Source organism: Clinocottus analis, unplaced genomic scaffold (assembly GCF_023055335.1).
Source record: "Clinocottus analis isolate CAN_PGR_092001 unplaced genomic scaffold, fCliAna1.0.p SCAF_17, whole genome shotgun sequence".
NCBI classification, from domain to species: domain Eukaryota; kingdom Metazoa; phylum Chordata; class Actinopteri; order Perciformes; family Cottidae; genus Clinocottus; species Clinocottus analis.
The window spans coordinates 12,962,528-12,986,852 of NW_027175898.1; the positions used below are offsets into that span (position 1 = coordinate 12,962,528).

General features: G+C 41.5%; 1 protein-coding gene across 2 annotated transcripts in view; it reads right to left on the bottom strand.

The window, feature by feature from the left end:
- Window positions 1-411: 411 nt before the first annotated feature.
- cdc25b (cell division cycle 25B) overlaps window positions 412-24,325 on the bottom strand; it is a 37,354-nt gene continuing 13,440 nt past the window's right edge. Inside the window, exons 1-16 of one of the 2 annotated variants that reach the window (XM_068580486.1) lie at window positions 13,222-13,344; window positions 7,891-8,073; window positions 7,646-7,728; window positions 7,071-7,122; window positions 5,418-5,459; window positions 5,255-5,288; window positions 4,807-4,941; window positions 4,363-4,482; window positions 4,129-4,266; window positions 3,938-4,015; window positions 3,493-3,684; window positions 2,964-3,068; window positions 2,813-2,875; window positions 2,610-2,708; window positions 2,133-2,378; window positions 412-1,557 (exon numbers count right to left, since the gene is read on the bottom strand). In XM_068580486.1, coding sequence (XP_068436587.1) covers window positions 1,417-1,557; window positions 2,133-2,378; window positions 2,610-2,708; window positions 2,813-2,875; window positions 2,964-3,068; window positions 3,493-3,684; window positions 3,938-4,015; window positions 4,129-4,266; window positions 4,363-4,482; window positions 4,807-4,941; window positions 5,255-5,288; window positions 5,418-5,459; window positions 7,071-7,122; window positions 7,646-7,728; window positions 7,891-7,916 — 1,554 coding nt within the window. In that variant the 5' untranslated portion in view covers window positions 7,917-8,073; window positions 13,222-13,344 and the 3' untranslated portion in view covers window positions 412-1,416. Of the gene's footprint in view, window positions 1,558-2,132; window positions 2,379-2,609; window positions 2,709-2,812; window positions 2,876-2,963; window positions 3,069-3,492; window positions 3,685-3,937; window positions 4,016-4,128; window positions 4,267-4,362; window positions 4,483-4,806; window positions 4,942-5,254; window positions 5,289-5,417; window positions 5,460-7,070; window positions 7,123-7,645; window positions 7,729-7,890; window positions 8,074-13,221; window positions 13,345-24,325 lie in introns of those variants that run through there. The other variant, XM_068580485.1, reaches the window with a different exon arrangement.

A 24,325-nucleotide genomic window follows, 5' to 3' on the forward strand; every position in this document is an offset into this window, starting at 1 on the left:
TTATAAAGAGTTTATTCAAGTTAGCAGGACATAAGGATTTTAGTCATGAATCAGTCACTGCAAGACAGATGTAGTGGTGCAAACATGAGGGATTGCATCGCAGCATTTTAGGAAGAAGCCAGCAAGCTACAGACATTTTGTACTTGTGACAGTCACTGTAGTAAACTCTACAAATGGAGGAGTTTCAAAACCACAGCCCTGGCTTTACTTTGCAGTTATCCAACAAACACAAGCCTCGAGCCCAATATGGAAAGATGAGTCTGTAGCAGATGTATAAAAGGATTAATTCTTCTTTGAAGTGTGAAATTACAAATATGTTGGAAGTTTGTGTGTACTGCTTTTGAGGAATTAAAAGTGTTTGCCCCCAAACCTGACTGGATTCCTGAAATTAAAAAGAAAAGATCCTGCACATGACATTTGAACACACATTGGCTCTTTATTTCAGCAGCTCCCCCACAAGCCTGCACCAAAATATTTAAACCACCCCAGTCGTTATGAACTGACATCATTAGCTCTGTAGAGGGGAAGACATGTTGTCTCTGAAAGTAAAATTAAAAAAAGAATCAAAGCAAAACGATAGAAAGATCGAAACTCCTCACACTTGCCGACCTGCAGCATCAGAAAAATCTCACTGCGAAGTTAACAGGTAGTATGTTTTTGCTTTGGCATCTTCGGAGTGAGAGAAAAAGAAAGAAAAAAAAGTTACCAAATATTGCAAATGATCAAGAAAAAAAAAAAAAAACAACCTCTGCATTCATTTCAAACTGTACAAATTGTCATTAAAATAGCTAATTTGCATTTTGGGACACCTAAAGAAAGGCATACTTTCAACAGATCAATGTCTAAATGGGGGTAAACACAATTCATTAAAAAATATATATAAAAGCAGTATCAAAAAAAAAAAAAGCAACTCACCACTTCAAGGTATTAAGTGCTTAGATAAAAAGGTGAGACATCAAGACACATGCAAGATAAAAAAAAATATCCAGTGAGGAGACAGAAAGACACACTTCAGACTGGCAGTGTGGTTTGGTTTTGAAATATTGCAATCTGGCAGTGATTTGTGTTGCAAACGCCAGCATCGTATCAAAAAGGTAAAACAGGCAGTAGGTCCAAGTGGTTTTTAAAAACGATCACATTGCTGCTCAAATCTGTTCACTGCACCTCGGCGACCACTTTGGGTCAAGCGTTCATTCTTTCCCCTCATTCAATTTGCATAAATAACTAACTTTGCTATAGTTAAATGAAACTTTTAGGGACTTTATAAAAATCCCCTTCTGATGGCGCAATCCCAAAAAAGGTTCCTCGTTGGTGGGGTGAGGCCTCGGGCTCTGAGAGGAGTTCAGAAGGGAGGGCGAGTGGGGGTGAGGGTGGGGGCAGTGTGTTTTAGTGGCAGGTGGGAGGACGAGGAGGCGCTCAAAGCTTCTTCAGTCGGCTGTACATGTCTCTCTTGCTGCGCTCCCCGGCCCAGGTGCGGCTCTTGAGGCGGAACTTCCTCAGGTCCTCCTTGAAGTCCTCGTGGTGCATGGGCCGGTAGGACTGAGGTTCACATTGATTCTGCGGGGGAAGAGAGCGAGACGAGTTCAAAGCACTGACGGGGGTTTCATGCAAACCACAACGACATGACAATCATCTCTAATCAATAAATAAGGTGAATTCACAAGTTTTTTTCTGTACATCCAATTGGAGCAGACGCTTAAAGTCACTTTTTTTTTTTTTAAAGAAAAAGCTAGTAAGTGGACCTTGACATGAGCCAGTTTGATTAAAAATACCAACCCCAAGGTCTAGAATAGACTTCCAATGTCATACCTCTTTAAAAAGCCGAAAAACATTAAAAGCCTGACCTGTCAATCACACATGATTAGGAATCAGTCACCAAACAGGAAAACGTGATTCTTGAGTTCAATCTTTTGCTACTTCTTCTATTGATAAGGCTCATCTACATGATTTACTCCCCACTTAACCAGCACAGGGTCGCCTCTAATTTCATTGCCAATAATTGTTGAGCTGACCATATCTAACTCAGTGACTATCAGGAATCGAAGGGGCCCTGTGGCGAGATTGATCCGTCAACAACAGAACAACAGGCTTACGTTCGAGTGGCTCGCACAGGAACCTGATGCGAAACCTACCTGGAAGTCAGGGAAGAAGTCTTTGTATCCGCCCTTGAGGATGTAGAGCTCGGGGTAGTGGAGGTTGGGATACTCGTTGACGGCGCGGTCTCGCTCGCGGACGAACCGGGACATTCGAGGGCCGCGCTCCGACGAGAACTCGCAGTGGAAGATGATGACGACGCGTTTGTCCGGGCAGGACGGGAAGATGGGCGCTTTGAGGAGGAAGTCCTCCACCTGGTCCTCCTGGTGCAGGTTCAGAGCGCCCTGAGACGACAAAGACGAACACTTAATTCATTTCAAAAATAAAAAATTCATGGAGGAACTCGTTTAACTTGAGGCAAACTCTGCTTACAGACAGTGCTCCATTATTTTAAAAAACAATTACTTGAGAGAAATACTTTCACACTCAAGTATTATATTTCCGGCAGTGACTTGTTAAAATGCAAAAAAATATTTTAGACATTTATAAACAAATAAAAGGAGACTCCCTCTCACCTTGATGTGTCCCCCGTCAAACTCGTAGGGGTAGCGGCAGTCCATGACAATAACTTGCTCGACTAGATGATTGAACTTGCCGGACAGTGCTGCAACCATCTGTAAAACCACAAAGAACACATTATAATTTACATATATGGCAAAAAAGTATGCTGACAAAACACTGAATATTTGTGCCATTGGCTCCGAACGACTCCACTCACCGTGTCCGGGTTAATGTACTTGAGGTCTTGATGTTTGCCATCCACTGTGGGCAGTACAAAAGGCTGAAAGACACAAAAGAAAATTGGATCAGACGAGTTAATTCACACTGTCACGTTAACAGGGTAACAAACGCAGTAGTGACTTCCTCACCTTAGTGAAATCTCCTATAAGCTCACTTGAACTGCCGTCGCCGTCCAGCAGCTTCTCAATGTCTGTCTGGCAGAAGGACTTGGACCTCTGGAGCAGCGAGCAGGCCTGGAAGGGAGGCGAGGGAAAGCGTTAGCGGCAGTACGGGAGAAAATTGGGTAATTTGAGATATTCTGCAGAGCCGACGACAATAGCCAGTCGGCCTCGTCGGAGGTTTCGGAAGCCATTCCTCCACCTTCGCTAAGGAGGTAGCGGATCGGATTCCACCCTGGACATTCAGGCTTGAGCTTTTGTCAAACTATTCTGCATTTCAGTGAGTGACTAGAGTCCTGATTAATACTAGATATTGGTCTCCAGTAACTAACTAATGTCTACAGGCAAGATTAACTAATATGTGAATGAAATGAGAAGCAAGTACAACTTCCTCGGATATTGAAGATCCCCATTAAGTCCACACTGGATTCATTCATGAAAGTGTTTACACCACGCGGTAGAGATACTGATCCCACGGCCGGCAGTGAGGAGGACTCACCAGTCTTGGGGATTCAGGGTTCTGTTCCACGACGGTGACCTGTGTTCCTGCCACGCTGCGGCGCCTCTTCACCCGGACCGGCGTGTTTTCGTCTCCGGGGCAGTCGGGGCGCTTGGCGCAGATCCGGGACGGGAGCGGGCTGGGCATGGAGGGGGAGCGGAACAGGCTGCGTGGCCGGCATCGAATCACAGGCTGAGGGAGAGCAAAATGATCAAACTCAAATCATCCATTCATAGTTTGTTAGCGTAATAAATACACTATGATCAACACGTGGGCTTTCCTTTAAAAAAAAAAAAAGTGGCACAATGTTTAAAAGGGCAAAAGTAAGAGTTTCATCTCCTAGATTCATGTGATGTGAAACAGCATGGGGCAACATTTACATCATCATATAGAACAATAATGCAAACTTCTGCTGAAGCCTTCGTTTCCTACTAGACAAACTTACAGAGTCTTCTCCTGAACTGTCGGTGACCAGCGGGGCAGTGAGCAAGCTGGCCATTCCCATCGGCATCCCAGCGTCGTTCTGCAGGCGACAAGAAACAAATAGTGAGTCAACAGGGAAAATAAAAGTGTGATGTTCTGGACAGAAATCCATTTAACCGATGGATCACGACGCCGTGAGTGACCGAGTCTCACCTCCATGTTGTCGTCCAGATTGTCCAGGAAGCCGTCGTCCTCGTCGTCGTTTGGAGAGGAGGGAGGGGAGGAGCGCCTCAGAAATATGGGGCTGGAGCTGTAGAAGTCAAGCTGCTGGATCGGAGGAGGCGACAAAAACTGGACGACAAGGAAGATGGAGGTGCGTTAGCGTCTTTCCAGGAGCGGGCGGAGTGCACAAATCTAAAACGTTCATTCATCACCAGTTCAAGTTACCATGAGGGCGGGCGCGGAGCTGGGCCGGCGGGCAAACGCATCCTTGGCCTGGCTGCCGTTGAAGGAGCGCACGCGACACCGCGACACTGGCTTGGTTGGTTTCTTAAATTCAAAGCCCTCCTGAGAAGAAGAGAAAAAGTGAACGTATGTGACAGCAAACCCTTTAAAAACTGAATGTCTACTAATCTGTTGCCGAGCTACAGAAACGCATTATCCATACGCACCATAAACAAACTAAATAATCTTGTCCTGTATTTGGGTTAAATTGTTTCAAAAACACCAGATTATTGATAGTTATTATTCCAATAATAACTTAGTGGCATAAGGATTGGCCAAACTTTAAAGACGAACAATGCAATGCCTTTTCCATGGCAACAAATCCGTTTGAGTATTACATTACATGAAGTTCTATGGTCACTACTCTATCTGTGATGCGTCACTGACCTCCGGCATGTTTTCCTTGTTGTGGTGCTGAGAAGTGGAGGCCGTCATGTGGGAAGGTGGCTGTCCGAATATTCCATAGCGGTGGGAATCTGTTTCCGGTCCTTTCTGAGACGGACTGTAACTCTGGAGCTGGAGCTGAAGGAGAGAAGAAGGATCAGAAAAGACTCAGCAACTCTAAACAAGCGGTCCTGTTGTGAGATTACGTTGGAAAATGTTTAAAACTCATTAAATATGAAAACCTGCCCTCAAGACAAATTCACAGCGTGATGTTTATTTTATTGTGAGGCTTAAAAGTCAGTTGGGATTCTTTTAGAAGTCCCTTTTGTGTGATTTATAGACGATTGACAGACACATTAACACAGCGTCGGCCTGCCCTGAACATCAGCCAACGTTTAGACGAATTCAAATAAGACATGCAGAGATGTAAAAAAGTAAAAAATGTCCTTACTGGCAATGAGTTGATTCTTCTAATTGGCATCCTCCTATAATTGATAGACAGAGGAAGCATCGAGGTGAATACAAACCAAAAAGGCGGGCTGTTCAAATAATGAGGGGCTGTTCAAATAATGAGGCAATAAAAATTTCAGTTAATTGACAATAAAGCAACTTACTCGTTGACAACTCTGCTCGACTGTTGAATGGCCTTTTCAAATCTGGAATGGAAAAAATGGAAAAAGGTTTGAAAAGCTGAAAAAAAATATGCAAAATAAAAAAACAGATAACAACCAATATGGTACAAGAAAGCAAAATAGAAAAAAAATAGAACCAACGATCAATTGATTAATCATTTATACTAAAATGTAAAAAAAAAAAAAGCTCCTTCGAAACATTTGTTTGGTAATCTTTAAGTTTTAAAAGTCTAATTGACATTTACTTTTCTGTCAGGGATTCCAGCCCAAACTAAAAGCAACATGTCCGTATAATAAAACCTGCTGAAGAGGCCGGACAGCCTTCATTGGCGGTTGAGGAACACCTTGTGCTCTTAAACTGCAAAGACAAAGAATCTGGAGCTCTATTTGGAAAGAGAGGAACGGTTGGGAGAGAGAGGAAGTTGGTTGAATGCATAGAGCCGAGAGGTGGTCTCTGGATTGGAGTAATGCCCACCTGTATGCTAAATGAGCGGAGCACTCGGTGTGTGTGTGTGTGTGGGTGAGGGGGGGCGGAGAAGGGATGCAGAGATCAGCTAATCTACCATATGCCTGCTGGAGCCAACACCGCCATCCCCTTTTCTGCAAGAGGCTTTTGTTTGTCGAGGAGAGAGCGTGTCCCATTCAATGCAGACCAGGGGAAGGGAGGGCAGTTCTCTGGGGGTGCCCTCATTTCTATGGCCCCGACGCAGAAGAAACTCCAGCCCCTCTATTCCTATTGATATAACAGTGCATAGGAAGAGTGTGCCAAAGCCCAGAGGGGGGAGTGGGCCATCATTAAACCCAAGAGCGGGGCATGTCCTCCCCCAACCTGGAAAACTCCTAGCAACTGAGCTGGAGGTGAATGAGGTCTTGAGGACCAAATGCTGCTGTAAAGGAAGTCTCACATCAGGCAGCGGCAGATGTCTGCAGAGACTCACCCAGTTCAGAGTTAAGAAGAAGGGGCCACCCAAGATTAGCAGACCGAAGATGTGCTGACAAACTGGCCAAGATAACAAGGTGGACCGGCACGTTCCAAGCAAACGTAAAGCTTCTCATTTATAGTAACATCAGTGAAGTCACTAATTGTCGATGGAGGCCACACAATGGTGATCAGGCCAATGGCCCACCGATGAAAGTATTGCAATATTTGTTATTTATATATTTGGGTGTATGTGGTTACATTCATGGAGAAAAAAAATGCTGCTAAATGGTTTGTCTGAATTTTTTTTTTTTTTTTTACACACAAAATAACTGAACTCTACACCATGTAGAAAAACTTGAAGCTCATGTATCAACAAAAAGACTCCTGCCTGCAAAACTCAGAGCACAAGTCTACAGTTTGCACTCAAATATAATGTATGCCGTTAACCAGGACTTAAATCTGACAGATTGCCAGTTTAAGGAAAGTTAAGATCACATGTCCTTATCAGTTAATCTTCTTAGAAAAAAATGAATGACGCCGTCCTCTTAAAGCCAACGGTAGAAACAATAATCCTACAGATGAGAAATGGTGCTTGGCTCAGCTGAGCCCAAGCGGCAGGGTGGCGGTGGGGGAGGTGGTGTCTGGGTAAGCAGAGAGGCACAGCTCACGGGCTGATTGATTAGAACAGACATGACGAGGACAGTTCTACTTACGTGTCGTCCATTTCAACAGCATCCATGGGACTGGGGGGATCCATGCCGAGGCCTAAAGGAGGAGATTTGTGTCACAGGTCAATATCCGCATCAGGTGGTAAAGTGGCATCAACGGCCAGATAAATACCGATGGATTAGAGCTGAATACTTAATAGAAATGCAACAGTAACTTGAGTAGGGTGCAACTGCATGTATTGGTGCTACAATTATGTTTTATCATCGTTTAATCCATCTTTCATGAAAGTGAAAAATCATTAGTTTCCTAAAGCCCATAGGGACACTTTCAAACAGCTTCACATAACAATACATATATTTAGTTAAACATGTGAGACAAAGAAAAAGTAGCACGTCCTCCTGATTGAGAAGAGGCAATGTTTTGATTTAGTTTTTTTTTTTAAATGAACACAATAGTTAAAAACATTTTCTGTACCCAAAAAAAACCTCCAACCATTTAGAATAATCACATCTCCAGGACATGACTACAACAGGAGATGCAATAGATTTGCATTAGGCCTTTGGGCATCAGTCCTAACAGCATCAATTAACACAGACAATAGGTCTTTTAGAGGGCTCACCAGCATCAGATGAGACGTCAGAAGCAAAGGAGGGAACCTTCTCCAGGGGTGCATGCTTTCTCCTTTTCGGGGTATCACAGAGGCTGTTTGTAGGGGAAAGTATCAACACAGGCATCAGTGATGTGAACATTAAACCAAACTGGTGTGCAAAATAGGAATACATTAAGATTCATCCAATGAAGAAAACAGCAGCTGTAGTTAAAGTACACAAGTAGAAGACATAACACGTAGAAATGTTAAAATACCTTCCGAGTACAGCCAAGTTGTTCATGTCCAGAGCCAGATTGGTGACAGGAGACAACACCGTGGCGGGTCCGCGGGAGAACAGGTCTTTGCAGTGCGTGGTCTTTGTGCTCAACTCGGGCAGAGAGGGCGAGGAAAGCCCGGGGATCCCATCGGGCCTCCGATTCAAAACGGTGTTAACAGGACTGCCGCAGACAAAGACATCGTCAGACTCCATCTTTAGTCGTCCAATTTGTCTAAAATCCCGCAGACGGTATTGCTGTGTGGAAGATTTAGTTTGAATGTAGGGCTTTGGAGAGGGGGACAAATTAGCAGGACGGTCCAAACTTCAAGCTAACCCGGAAGCTAGCAACAAACTAAGAAAACATTTTTCAAAGATCCGAAACACCGCCTTGAAGTGACTCGGTTGGTTCCGCGTGGAGTAAAAATTTGTTTCGGTCCCGCAAATGACTAAAGCCTCATAGCTGTTGTGTGCGTCAGAGAGCTGCAGCACAGCGTACCCTCTCGCTCTCTCTGACAGCCCCTGGTTTCTGAGAAGAAAAAAAAGCTGCAGCAGCTCGTATTTATGTTCAAAATAGAAGCTCTGGAGCGGCAATCCTTCAGCCAATCAGCGCTGTTGTTACATCGGGCGAACCAATCAGAGCGCCGAACGAGTCTGCGCTGTTGTCCTCTCACCGGATGGGGAGAGGACAGAGGATGTGACACAATCCTTGAACATTTTCATCTTTACTCTCAGATGTCTTTTGTTCTCGACTCTCAACTGTGGGCTCCATTTTTCTTTAAGAGTGAATCTACGATAGTAGATTACAGATATACGTATATTACTGATACATATATCTGCTTTTTGAACATTAAATACATTTCAATTGAGTAAACGTAGAGTAAGATTTGGAATGTGATGATTAAAACAGGACAGAGCTTTTCAATTACAAAATGGCTGCATTGCAAGTTAAATAAGGACATGACATAAGTTCACAAGCACCAGCAATTCATCTAAACTGAGGTCACACATGCAAGCTGAAATCAGCTTAAAATTTGTTGCATAATTCTTACAGTAGATAGTTAGATAGATAGATAGATAGATAGATAGATAGATAGATAGATAGATAGATAGATAGATAGATAGATAGATAGATAGATAGATAGATAGATAGATGCAACATTCGGTAAAACACAGTAACACATTGTGCGCATACGCCTCCCACACAAAGTGACAAATCAGTTTTCTACTACTACTTCTTTTTTGTTCTTTCTGTCGCACTAGAGCACGCATTCTTCTTCTCTCTTTAATCCTGTCAAATGTATAAGTGTTTCTAACTGGGGGAGACAGAATGGACACAGGGCAGAAGATGCAACAATTTCATGTCCACTCCATGTCTCTAATGTGAGAAATGTAGCAACCGGAGTCATAAAAAGTCACAAATGTGTTTTCATTTAAAGAAGGAAACAATATCATCGTCATCATCATCATCACTGCTTCTGGTTTCCATTCACTCAAAGCATGGGACATGTGTTTTTATAAGCAAACTTAGTTTCAGTGTATTTGTGGTTGTTTCTTTGCATCTTGCTGCTCTTCAGGACTCCATTTTGAATGGTTAAAACAGTAGTCCCTCTGCAAACGGGAGCCAAAAGTCATCTATATAAAGTTGAACGTAACATTGCTGACAAACAGACACAGACATGCCTGTAACTAGTTCAACCAGACTGCTGGGGCCGTTCAAACTGACACAACCAGACAGATGTGAAAAAGTACAAAAAAACACCTCACCTGAGGTTTATGCAGTGTTCTGCAACTGTGTGTTTGATTCAAATTCTTCCACGAGGAGTCCCGGTTTCTCATGCACAATCCTAGCTGTATTTACGATGCTAAACGTGCACTTATATGTCACTCAGAATCTGATAACTTATCATGCCAGCAGCACCCATTTTAGGACAACACCACTGCTCTTGTACTCCAATGGGAAGGTCTTTTAGTTTCTTTTCTACCTGGAGCTGTAAGCACGGGGGTGTACCGAGCTTTGGCTTGCGGAGGAACCAAAGTATCTGCCTGATTTGCATCAGCAATGTAAATGAAGTTTAATGAACTTCCCTGGAGAGGTACAAGCACAGGCCTGGGACTCCGGGCTCCACACCCCACATCTGAGAAGAGGCAAGAGGGGGTTGGGGGCACAGACTCATCCCAAATAAAAACCTCTGCAAACCCCCCGACAGCTTCTGTTCCCACCAAACCCGCACTGACCGATTTCCTCTTTACAGAAGCTCACACCAACAGACATATAAAAAGGAGGCAAGATTCACAATCTGTTGAAGCGACCATAAAATACTAAACAAGTGTCAAAGATAACTAACTTACGCATGTATTTCTTCACTTACTGTCTCATTAATATGCTTTATTATGTACAAAGGCATTCTGGGCAAACTTTTTCAACATATTTGACAGAGTTTATCTTGCAATCATCACCTCAGAGTTCTTTAAAAGGAAAAATAAAACTATGAACAGAGTAATTTGAGAACTCTGGCATAGATGCAACTAATTTGATTACCAGTTGACCGAAAATATATCAACAATTTAGATCATCGATTGTAATGTTTTCTGCATAACTCAAATAAATAGTTAGGCTCCAGTTTATCCATTGTGCAATTTGTTGCTTTTCCCAGTTTTATATAATAGGACCATAATATGTTTGGATGGTCAGAACCACATCTGACAACGTTAGTTTGGACTTTGGGACCATTTTTTCCCACCAGCATTGTTTTATCTTTCTGATCTCTGTATTGTTTTGTCTGAAACTCTTAACTTGGCCTCGTCTCCAGTATCACGTGTACAGAACCGTGTCAGCAAGAAAGGGATCTTCTTTTTAAGAACTTCCTTCCTTAAAAAATAAGGGAGAGCAATAGCTTTACCAACAAGCCCAAACAAGCACCAAACAGAAAGTAGAACCAATCATCATCATTTTATAAACGTTTGTAAAGGGTGCAATGAAAGGTGCTCCCTGGATAAAGTTTATTACTGCACTGTGTAAATGATAGAGCCCGTCTTATCTGTATTCCTGTCACAGGTAAACACAGAGTGTGCGGCTATCTGCGGGCAGTTTGTTGTGTTGCACTGAGGTAACCTGTAATTGGGACACTCATGCTGGATTCTTCCTCACGGACGGACTCAATACTCAACAATCTGAGCGTCTTTCAAGCTGTCCATTTACAGCTGTGAGTAGCTTCGAGGGAGGGAGGGTTTTACAAAAAACACACACAGACACACACACACACACACACTAGCTGCCTTAGATAGTGTTGTGGGTGAGAAGTCTCTTGGAGACTTTTCTTTGAAAGCCAAAAGGAAACAAGTATTCAGAGTCTCACAATGTATTCTTGTTGTCTACATAGTTTAGACCCTCAATTGACATCAACTCTCCACTAAAACCAAAAATAATGAAACAATTTACACACAACTTAGAATATAGCAGCTTTGAAAACACATTCAAAACGCAAAGATCATTAGTTTCAAGTTGTCCAGATGCAACAGAGTGTAAAAATACGAGCAACATGATTGAATGAAAGTAAAGAAGTATTATCAGATAAATGTACTTCAATGCTTGAAAAAGCACATGCATTAGTTAGAGCTGCAAAATCTTAATCACTAACTATACCTCTAAAACTACACAAGTACATCAAAGTTTTACTGCAGCGCAGTATTTGAGTAACAGTACTTTCCACCACTGGGTTAGAGAGGGACAACTGAGCTAAAACTCTCAGTGCAGGATGCCGATGGGAGAGCGGTCAAAGAGCAGTTGAGTGGTCACTTAATAGTGCGTTTGCATTTTGTCCTATCTGTGAATGAAAGAAGCAGCATTCACACTGACACTGGTTCAAACAGGCCGTTGACCCAAACTGAGTGGCAGCTACATTGCAGAGCATCCAGACTGTCACGTGGACACATGTGGATGACGCACCGCGCTCTGCTTGATTAACATGGCAGCCTGCTGACAGGAAAAATGTCTCCCGACGTCATTCCTCAGCAGCCGGTTATTATGCGTTTCCTCTCTCAGCTGTGTGACCTTTTAGTTACTGTCGGCAGCACATCCAAGACCAACACCAACAATCTGCTATCAGTTTCACAATATTTACAACAAAATCTTTCAGTATTCTTGCCATAAAAGTAGTCTATCTTCCTCTCCTGTGTAACCCAGGATGAGCTCTGTTTTTCGCTAAATCAAAGTTCAAACAAATAGTTTGGCTGACCACAGCAGCATCAACTTAAGCCCTCTCTGACCCTCGAGGGTCAAAGGAGTAAATAAATACTAATCTGTGAGGACGCCCAGATGAAAGAAGACCGGCAATAATATCAAAAGTATTCCAACATGATTCAACGTGTCGTCAAAACTAAGACGTTTCAATATACAGTTAGATAGACGTGGTGCAGTCAATTTAGTTTGGAGTTACTTTCAGTTCTCTATTTCACTCAGCCTTCCGTATAACCACAACTTATTCATTTGTTTTCTATTTCTGTTTGTGTACACTCGATGTGGTAATTACTCTAGCAGGCAATGTAAATGTTTTCTCTCTGCTTCTGCTCTTTGTGCTGAACTAAGCAAAGCTAATGTCCTGCTGGCTGTGGCTTTACATTTAGCTCACAGACACCAGAGTGGTATCAATCTTCTCAGCTAACTCTCGACTAGAAGGAGAATAACTACGACACCTGTAGCTCCCGTTCAATACAAGACCTAGAAACATGCAACCCCAGCTGCTTCATTCTTTTATTGCCTTAGCACAGGATTTCTAGTTTCCCTCCGGCAGATTTTTCTGATAAGAGGCTTTTCAAGATAAGCATGAGCAAACTGAGCCGATGCAGATATGCTGCCTAAACGTTGTGTTTCTCGTCAGTAGAGTAAAGCAAAGACAGGAGGGAGCGTCGCCACTGCAAAGTTGATAACACCCAGTGTAGCATTATTAGATAGTATATCCTAGTCTGGGTGAAGTATCTGACTTTCATTCCAGCTTTTGGTTTTGAGAAATACATGACTTAACATTTAACTTGAGTAAGCATGGGCGGCAAATATTGCACCTTTTCCACGGTGCTGTTGTAGTGAAGCAAGTTGAATATGTAACCACACAGACTTCTTCTGCTCTACATCTCCACACTCCTTTCAGAGAGGAGTGAATGCACGTTTGCATGGAGACGCTCAGTCAGTCAGCCACTGCCCCCCCGACCCGCACCCCCCACACGCCTCCTCCCTGGTGTTCATCCATACCATTGTTCCCTCGTATTGTCCCCACTAGTGTCAATGCAGACTCTCCCCTGGTAAAGGTCACCCCTCCACCGGTCAACCACTTACCACCCCTCCCCACACCTCCAGGCTCAGGACGAGGAAGCAGACATCTGCTGGCGGAGGAGGCCCGGCCGCCGACAGATGGACTACCGCACGAAGGGAGAAGGCTCGAGCCTCTGGCCAGGAATTCTGGGGGGGAAAGGGAGACAAAAGATGAGGAGGGGCTGAAGACTGTGCTGTGCTGCATGTATGTGGGGGTTAAAGAAAGGAAGGAGGAGGTGTTGGGAGTTCAGAGGCATTCTGAAGAGGCTTTGAGTTGATTTTCATGTGATGTGGTGATGAGATGAGAAGCATCCAAAAGCTGCCTATTCTTAAATCACAACAATATCTCAATGAAATTGCCATTTTGTCAATTTTTCGGCCATTAAGTTGAGACAAAGTTCTTGTTCAGCTTCTTTTATCAAATGAAAACAAAGAAAAACATTATTTCTCAAAGTAAGATATTAATCCGTATTGAAAATAGTTGCAGTCTTAAATAAAGTAGTTAAAAAGATCCTTAACTTAATCAACTACAACAGTGAACTGTGATGTATATATAATGCTGCTTAACCATTAACATGAGAACTAATAATCCAATGATACAATTTATAAATGTATACCACTTACAGCGGCCATTTTTCTGCATTGAGTCCTCTTACTTTTTATTCTGTAAGTACATTTTCCTGATTATAATTACATACTTTCACTTTTTCTTTTTACAGTGGTATTTGTACTTTTACTTAAGTAACGATCTGAGTACGTCTTCCACCACTGCGCTCGGTCAATATAACCATTGTTTGGTTTGGGTCAATAACCCAGCCCATTGTTTCTGGGTGAAGTTGACCCAGTTTCTATAATGATGAAGATATAAATATGAACACAAAGAAATATGGGTTTTCAAACCTGTTAATACAGACATCTCACAGAAGCTGGATGTGTAGACACGAGGAAACACATGAAAAATAGAAAACTGATGCCACATTAACGCAGGACATGTAGACAAACATATCTCTTTAAAGACTCACTTGAGGCAAGTTTGTGATTTTGGGCTACTTAAATCAAATCAACTTTAATCTGCTAATTCACAGAGATTTAAGCTCCACAGACTGTTGAGTTGTCTCCTCTCGGTTCATATGTGTCTCCGCCTGCTCGCTCTGCGACCAATTTACAAATGTGAGACAGGGGTTCGGTGCATTTGTGCTTGTTAAGTGTCCGCCTGTTGATGCTGGAGAAACGAAACACAGGCTCAGTGTGAGAATGTGTGTAAATACGCTCGTCTGCTGAAAGCCTTTAATTAGATGATCTTAATGCAGCTATGTGTGTGTCGGGGGATCAAACTCTTTCGTCGCGGTTAAAGTTACAGTTTCATGATCAGCACAGACTACATGTGGAAATTTATGGGAAATAATTGTGACATTCATTTTATTTACACACCCTTTTTTTAGCATGTATAACATATTTTAATGTAATCTTAAGTGCATATGAGGACGTTATTAAGTGTTAATGTATCTGATGTGTTTGTCCACCATCATAATTACTCATCTATATATTGATTTATATACTTTTGCAACAGTTTTTTGTCACATATGGACGAAAACATGCACTTTATTTACATATAAATAGTAATAACAATGTCCAGTGAGATTGGGCTAAAGTTTTAATGACACTTAAAACTTTATCAATTGTTTTTATTTTGAGACTTAGTTCATATTTATTTAGATGTTTGCAGATTAATGCCTGACACACTGACTTTAACTCAGTCTCACTCTATTATATCCGCCTGCTCTTCATATGTTAATGATTTGTGTGTCACTATTTTACTGATGAACTAATAGAAAAGAGTTATTATCAGTCCAGAAATACGCCCTCGTGGCAGTGACACTTGCCCTTTGTCTGCCTTCTAATAAGAGTGATGGGCACACATGCATGTGTGTGTGTGTGTGTGTGTGTGTGTGTGTGTGTGTGTGTGTGTGTGTGTGTGTGTGTGTGTGTGTGTGTGTGTGTGTGTGTGTGTATGTGTTACATACATCTTGAATATTGCATGGAAAGCAGTTGGCAGCGGTTGGGCTGCCCATCTGTCACAGGCTGAGCGGGGGTCTCATTTAAAAAAAGGATCAGACAGAGAGTTATTAATCATGGATGAGGTCAGGGATTAAAAGTGAATAAGTTCAACAAGTATCAAAAGGTAACGTCATTAAATGTGCATAAACTCGAATTAGCAAGCCTTGAATATATTGTCCCGATTGATTGATTCTTTATTAATACTGTATTAATTGGGGGGAGGGATGTCATTCTTCCCTGCAGGGGTTAAACATCCTGTTCAGAGGACAGTCAGCTGTAATTTTATGCTTTACAGCCAATTTGTAAGCGAGTCCCTCAGCGGAGCGTTTAAGGTCAGAGAACGGCTCCTCAGGGCGTTAAGATGAAACTCATTTCCTGAGTTAGTTACGATCAAACACGACCTCATCATCATATTTCATTGTGCACCCACCGCCTGAAACACTGCACCACCTCTTTGTCTTTTTAGCATCTTTCGACAAGATGAACCACTTTCATAAAAGCGTCTAGCGGTCATTAAACATCACACATGTTTAGAGTCTCTTCTTAATCTCCAAGGCCATGAAGCATAAACGTGTTGTTCTATGATTCCGCTATGTATGTGTTAAATAAATTAAATCACATTTAAAATCATCCTTAAGCTGTAAAGATAGACTGTCGGCCGATTCTGATTGTAAGGGTTAATTTAATTTGAGGCTCTTGAAAGCTCGCTGCTGTTCATAAGAGGGAATACTTGAAGTGAAATTCATATTTCCCACAATATTTCCAGATAAAATGCATTAGGAAGTTTAAAAGAGGTGGTGAATTGTCAAAACGTCTACCTTCACAATACAAATTAAATGCCTTTTGATATTTGTTCCTTTTCAACACTAATGCATTCATATCTCAGACTATTCAATCCACACGTGTGATACGTGACAGCAGCTGCCAGAGAGCCTTGATCAACGGTTTATCTGCAGCATGGTGCCACCTGCTGGTCATCTGTGGGACTGCAGGCGGGGAACAGTCAAAATTAGGACTACAACTGATTCTGGACTGCAACAATGGTGGTGCTTTCTTTTCCTTTTTTTCTCACTAAAGAAGGTAAGAACCCCATCCAGAGGACTCTTGAAGAATTACACAGCTATTTAGAGATGTGTATGTGTTTATGAATAAATAGCAAGAAGCTTATAGGTCCATTATAAAAATGCATTCTAATTAATTAATTCAAATGCATTTTTAACAGAAATCTAAGACAATGTTTCCTGACCAGAAATGGCCTATAAATCTTATAATGTGCAGTTATTAGATCTATCGGAGCATTAAAGATATGTAGCAATAGGCAGCATCAACCATGTCAAAGTGGAAATACACAACAATAAATATAAAATATTGATTAATTAAATATTGTGCAGCAAAACAAAATACATGACAGGGTGGTGTATTTTTGTTATGTACATATCTGTCACTGTAAATATAAATCCTACATGCTGTAAATACAAAACATTGACATCTTTATAATATATTATTGCTTCCTGGTGCGTTTTCAGTATATTTAAATAATATTTATGAAAACACATTTTGTCTCACTACTTGTGTACATATAATCTAAGTTGTGTTTGACTCTAGATGTTAGTTATATTTCTGTGGAAGTAACTTTTATAAAGGTGATTCTGATTCATGCTGTTCTGCATAATGGCCACATGGGGGCAGTGTGAATACTGTTCTGAATGCGTTCATACCCAATCAGTCCTCATCTCCTCTTATTCATACAAATGATTTACATTAACAAAGGCAATCAAACATCCGTGTAATTGAAAAGTGGTATGTGTCAGAATAATCTAATAATGTTCACCAGAAACTGATGAGATTGTGAACATTAATTTGTCTTTTTAATGATGTTAAAGCAGGAAAAGCGCTGATGTGATTAATGATGACCATCTGCAGTGAAACAAGTTAATTCAGCTCTCTTTTTTAATCCCATTCACTCCAGAGCAATCTACTGATGTATTGATATTTAATCCAAAATCGTGTGTAATCTGTGTTTTTGTGCATATTGGTCCTTTTTACTTGCACATTTTGTTCTTTCTATTAGATTTTTTTTTAGCTCTGTACTTGTTTTTTATTGCTTTATGTTTGCTTTATATTTGATATTTGCAATTGTTGATTTTATATGATTTTAATTTATTATTAGAATAGTTTTGGTCAATTAACAAATATGTGAGCATCTCTTTATAAAGACATAAAACAATGGGACAAATTGCTTGTTCAGGGTTTTCCTCACTTGAAGCCTCTTCCTCTCTCCTCCACCAGATGTCCCCAGATGTTCATCAGCTCTGCGGTCCACCTGTCCTCCTGTGTGTGTGTGGTCTTGTTTGAAGTGTTCAGTCAGCTCTTTTAAAAACACTAAATTAGCCACGGTGTCCCTCGCTTGTTGCATACGTTAAAGGACGAGGAAGTGAGGTGCAATGCGCCTTTAGCTGGGCTGTCTGCACTAATTGTCTCTCCAAACACTCAGAGTCCATCGCGGCCCGGCATTGCAGCGTATCTGTCTTTGTTTGGAGTTTCTCTATGGCGACCGCTGCTTTGATCTGCTGCTTCAGCTCAGAGTTACGTGGACACACACAATGGACAACAACCAAAGGTGCGATGACAGTAAACCTACATCAGTACAGGGAGGAGCAACCACTAAAACACATATTCTGTATTCGGTATTCCCATACGTTTAGAAAACTAAAACTAACCAACTTGTGGTTGTCTGATGCTTGTAAATGCTGCTTTATATCTTTTTTTCTAAAAGATAAATCTTCATTTAAAACTATCCACACTTTATACAAACATTTAAGAGTCAGACTGGAGATATTTCAAAGTTTTCTTAAGCACAGAATGTACTACCAAGTCTTCTTCCTCTGAGCCTTGAACTCCATTACAAACACATCTATGAGCCTCACTTTTTCGCTGAGTGAAATGTTCCTTCATTACCAGGAACACACACACTGAAGCTTCATCTAACTCAGTCCCACCACATCGTCCTGCTGCCCCAAATACTCACTAGCCAACTATCACGGCAGGTGGATGGGTCCAACAAATACAAGACTGCAACCTGGAGACCGGTGTTGTGGTGTTGTTGTGTTGTAGTGGTGTTGTTGCTTTACAACCATCTGACATTTTTCCTTTATTTACTTGAGCCTGAGCAACGGTCAATACAACTAAATTGTGTTTTTCTGTTAGTAGAAGAAACAGAGGTGTCCAGACAAACTAATTTACTTAAAAGATTAGACACATTTTAGTATTAAAGAGATGTTTTGTCTGAATATTTTACAACTTTTTTTTGTCTTATGTCTTTTGATGAATGAACAGAAAATGTGTCTCAAATCTCAAAAGTTTGCTGCTTTGGTTTTGGACTGTTGTAGACAAAACAATCAGTAACTGTGGTCATTTTAGATTTATGACCCTTTATAGAGAGAATCATCACCAGTACACAAACTAACGAGTCTAAGTCATGTAAAAGAAACGGCTCTCTCCATCTCTGAGTGAAAACATCCATTAAATCCTCTTTACAGACCAGACTGAAGCTGAGAACAACGGGCAGGTTGAATATGCAGGTTTGTCATCATTTTCCTATAAAAGGCCCGAGGAGGTGTGTGTGCGTGGGGGGTCGAGGAAGTGTGGCAGTAATATAAGCAAACAGAGAATGTGAAGAGAGGAAATGGCCTGTCCTAATAATCACAGCCCAGGAGCAGCAGTGCATTCAGCTCGCAGCGCCGGGGTGCTCGGCCGCTCTCTGTCTCAATGCAGCAGAGTCCTGCGAGCGGCGCTTTATGGACAAGCCTTGACACCCACAGGAAGTGTAAACAGAGGTCAAGTGTTAAAGTCCAACCCGCCAATTCTCACCTCCATTAAAGAGGGTTGAGGGGGTTGAAGGAGGAGAGGGAGGGGGGGTCACCACAGAGCCCTCAAAGCACCTGGGAAGGGGCCCCTTTAAAACACGACAATGATTGGTTTCATAAAGAAGCTCCACAAATCAGAAACATGTGAAATGTCCACAAGACGTTCACATTTGATGCATTAATGAAGAAACCGATGGGCATGTTACTTTGAGAAAAAAAGAGACTAAAATGGAAGAGCTACAGTGTGAGAACGTATTAACTTTCTACCAAATGATTAATGAAATGCCTCCGACCTTTGACCTTTGACATGGTCTGACAATACACTGACACACATGTTTCAGTTTGAAATGCACGATGAACTCTTGCATACGATGAAGAATCAAACCATTAAATGCTAAACATGTTTATGCATGTGCATTGCAGAGACATGGAAAAGAGAAATATCACGTAAAATGTTAGACTTTGACATTTTGTTTGAAATGTGCTTACTGGTTTTCTTTCTTCAGAGTTAAATAAAAAGATTGAAATCAATCTGTAATATACATATTGAGCTACAATTGCAAAAGACGGCTTTGTGAAGAAGAAGAACTCCTCGGCTGTTTGCACCTTGCTCGGCTGTGGCGTTATGCTCATAATGCATGATGCAACTCAGCGGAAACGCATATTCCACAAAATATTGAACTTGTGCTTTAAATGTTAACATTTTGACGACTCTTCGCCTGGCAAAAGGAATGAAAAGTCACCTTTCGTCCCTGCACGTAACCAAAATATCGGATTCCATGTAAAAACCTTTCTGGTTCTGAACTTCCAACAATCCTCTGCGCTGGCTGAGAAACAGCAGAGTATGAATCCGAAGAAGGAAACAAGCTGCTTTCGATAAAATCGTACAACTTAAGTCCTGCAAATGCACCAACACTTAGCGTCTACGACCGTGCTAGCAGCTCGGTGAGGCTGCTACAACGTGCTAACATCTTAGTTGAGCATGTTGGCATGCTAACATTTGCCAATTAGCTCAAATTAGAGCCATGTAGCAAGTATCGCTACTTCTGATATGGAAAAAATATTGATTTTAGTTCATTTTTACTCATTAAACTCTGTCTTTACTGCAGTAATCACGGTTTATCATCAGCTCAGTGGAGTTAGTGGCTGTATGGAGCGTCAGACAAGTCGAATACACACGTCCTCCATTCTCAGGACGGGACAGTCAACAAATACTTTTCAGGGAGAAAGTTAATCCTTCATTAAGTTGGTAATGACATGGACGGCCTTTTCTGTGAGAGGCTGGAGGACTCTGGAACTAAGTGGCTCCTATCAGGCCCCGGGGAGAGCAGCTCGTACAGTAGCGCTTCACAGCGCTGGTGTCGATGCTAATGCTAACGGCTGCTTAGCGGGAGAACGGAGTGGCGGATGACCGGAGGTCCTCCCTTTTGCCACACGTGTAAATGGAAAACACACAGAATCTGCATAGCGACGCTGCATCAATGCTGGAATTAGTCAGTTCATTTCACATTTTGACCATTAAGCTGATGGTGATAATGTACCTGGTTTTAAAGAGAGAGAGGAGGCTCACTTTTATCATGATTTCTTTAGCTGTATTGTGGATTCACTCACATACACACGACAAAGTGTGACCGAGGAGGGAATTATTAATTGGCAGCCAGCTATTAAAAGAGCTTCATCAATTTGGATTCACGTTAAAAGGACTCATGAGGCTTGAAATTAAACCTATTCAAGTCCCAAGTTTTGGTTTGGTCACATCACGAAATTATTGTAAATGAACTAAGAGAGTACTAGCCAGGTTTCATGAATGCCTAACATGTTTAATTTTGGTTTCAGGTCAATAAAACACCATATTTACACATCTTGTTATCAGCAAAATGGTTTGCATTGGATCAAAGTTTGACAGGACTTGAGACTTGATTTTGGTTTACTCTAAATATATATATATATATATATATATATATATATATATATATATATATATATATATATATATATATATATATATATATATATATATATAAATAAATTGTATTCAACATTGGTACATTAAAATATGATTTAAATACAACGCCACAAACTCTTTAATCATATGAACAGAAATCCCCGCTTTATATACTTTATATACTTAATATGCAAAGAGTGTTTGTAAAGTATGCAGTTTAGCTTGGACAGGAGTGCATGTTTAGACCTGTTTTAGAGGCTGCTGGTGAGCCATCAACAGATCCCCAGACAGGAAGCTCATTAGTGAGTAATCAATGTCCATTAAAGTGAAATATCAAATGAATCCTATACACAGTGAATTATTCTTCATTGGAAAAGGGTAACTTGCTTCATTCTCATCTAAACTGACAAGAATAGATGTCTGTGTTGATGTCTTTCTGTATCAAGTACACATCTGATGCAAATGACAGTCAGTGTGCATTTTTTTCTCCCAGCAGCTTCAGGGCAGGTGTTTCAGTCACAACTCGTCATGCCGCTAAAGAAGAACCGACACAACCACGCACAAATACACACACAGCAGAGGCTGAGTGTGTATTGGAGCCAGACGGAGCATACCTGACATTTTACTGGACTCCCATTCATAGTCAAGGTGAGGGCCAGCAGGTCCCAGTAATGAGACCTGAGGACAAGCAGCAAGGTGACAGGGGGAGGCCGCTCGGGACCGTCCTGTAAATGGCTTCATAAACTCATTAGCGATGGATGTGCGTGGACAAGAAAGGCCCAGATACAGTGGCTGTTAAATGTGACGTCCAGGTGAGAAAACGATTCTCTTTCACCTCAATAATAATAATGATGACAGTGTTTCTCCATGCTTTTGTTTCATTCAATTACGTGTGAGCTGAGCTGGAAGGAGAGACAGAACCGAGTTTCTCCTCTCTGATCTCACTCCTCTGTCACATGTCATCACTCCTACGTTAATAAAGTTTAGAGCGACCATTGTTAAGAGATCAGGACGTTGATCTTTTTGATCTGCTGTACGACAACCTTGAAGGCACTTTGAGTATTTTCTGTTTCATGCTATTAAATGCTAGGGCCGTCATGCATAGGGAGTGCTTCTATTTTTTAAACTTTGAGCTCATAGTTCTTATAATAACGCCATTACTTGTATTGCTACTTTTACTCAAGCGAGTGGAATACAAAATTATCTATTTACGCCACTATCTGCAGATTAAATAAAAAACAATACTGTAATTTCTTATCTTTATTCTAGGGGAGTGCTTGACATTAAATGACGTCTGTCAGATCAGGTACAAATTGACCTTTATTGCGTTGAACAACTGTACAGCTGTCAAGTTGTTTTAAAAACATGCATTTACATATATTATTGATGTTTTTTTATGCTTTTGTGTTGAGATCCTTTATGAGAAGAATACTTAACTTCTACCAGCTTTAGTCTTTGTCAGAAGACTAAAGCTGTTATGTTGTCAGAAGTCAAAACAAATCCTAATAAGTGACCACTTTTGCATTTTGCAGCCGACCTCAGAAACCGAATGAAGTGCTGATGAGCGGTTTCAAGCTGTTGGTGGGAAGGATGGCCCATAGAGCCGTTAGAGAGCAGCCCCTTCAGCTTCTTTCTCCTCTCGGCCCATGACTATGAAAAGAGGACCCTCGGGGACAATGGTCCGTGTATTCCTTGTCTGGCTCCAATACACAAGAAGGACATGTTGCCTTCACTGCAGCATCATTAGAGGACACACAGGGTTCACTGATATCATGAAAGAGACATGTCAGCATATGCAGGCAGAATATTGGAGAGGGACGTGGCTGCAAGTGACAATAAGATTTCCCTCTTTAGATTTTCTTTACTTGATGTGGGGATTAGGGTTGAAAATTATAGTCATTGTTCATTGTTTAGTGGTCTAAAAGAAATATTAAAAGTTTCCAGAGCACAACATGAGGTCTTCAAATGTCGTTGACATTCAAACGTTGACTTGTTGGTCTTTTTATAATTGAAGGATGGAGAAATCGACAGGTCAATTGAGTTTTACATTTTTTTGAACGTTTCTTTTGTGTTAATTCCAGATTATTTTCACTTATTTCCTAAACTTTCTTCTCCAAATAAAAACCGTATTTGATATGTATTTTTCAGCTGGTCTGACTCTGAACATCTGACCTCTTCATTCAACTCGTCCTGCAGCTCGACGCTTTCATGTTAACTTGAGGTTTCAACAGTAAATGTGAAGTGAAGGATCTGTGAACACGGAGGTTTTCTGCAGTGCACGCCAGCAAACACGCTCGTGGGGTGGGTGGTCCGGTCGTAGAGGCATCAGAAGAAGCCACCTTATTGTTCAGGCCAGGTCGACAAAGTCTGTGTTTGCCCTCTTCATTAGACATTCTAGTGTCAGTGAAAGAGGACAAATAAAAGGCTCCGAGGTCAAAGGGAACGGGCGCTTCGCTTCGGTGTTTAAATGTGTTTTAACAGTTACTTAGGGCTCTACAGAGCCTCTCTGCCACCTCCAAATGATGGAAATGAGGCTGGAAAGTTTGCAGAGCTGGCAATAATCCGAGTTGAAAGAGAGGCTGTCTTTGTGCTGCGGTGGTGTAAGAAAGCAAATCACTTCCTTTAAAGAAGCCGCGTCTTCATCTTCAAGCCTTTAATGAGAGACCGATAAAACAAAAGGATATTGTTTCCGGTTCAAAAGTGTGTTTTCACAATAAGAGGTCTCTTTTCTTATTGCCTAATGAGACTGGCTTTCATTTAATGCGCTTTGTGTTCATCCACAAAATGAATCCAGCCTGCAGATGTCCGGCTTTAGAGCAACCGGGATTGTTTTAGGAAATCAACCAGAGCCGAGGCCTTTCCCAGTCGGACATTCAAAGGATGGGATGGATGGATCAACCTGTGGATTAACGCGGTGACTGAGATTAGTGGAGTTTCAGTTTGGTAAAAAACAAAACACACAGGAAAGCAGCAGCAGCACTCTGTCGCCACACCCGAGCCGCTGAATCTGACGCCTCAATTACGCGCAAGCAGTCATTCCATTTTAAAAGCGACACCGCTGCTGTTAAAAAACACACTCTGAAAACAGAGCGCATTCATTTTGGACAAAAAAAGAGATTATGAGCTGTTTACACACGGGAGTGACTCTTTATAGCAGGTTGAGACAAACGTGTCCCGAAATTATAAAAGGTTGGAACAAGTGCGTCAAAAAGTTAAACATAAACAATACAAAAAATAAGTGGAGTTCAACACAGTAGGT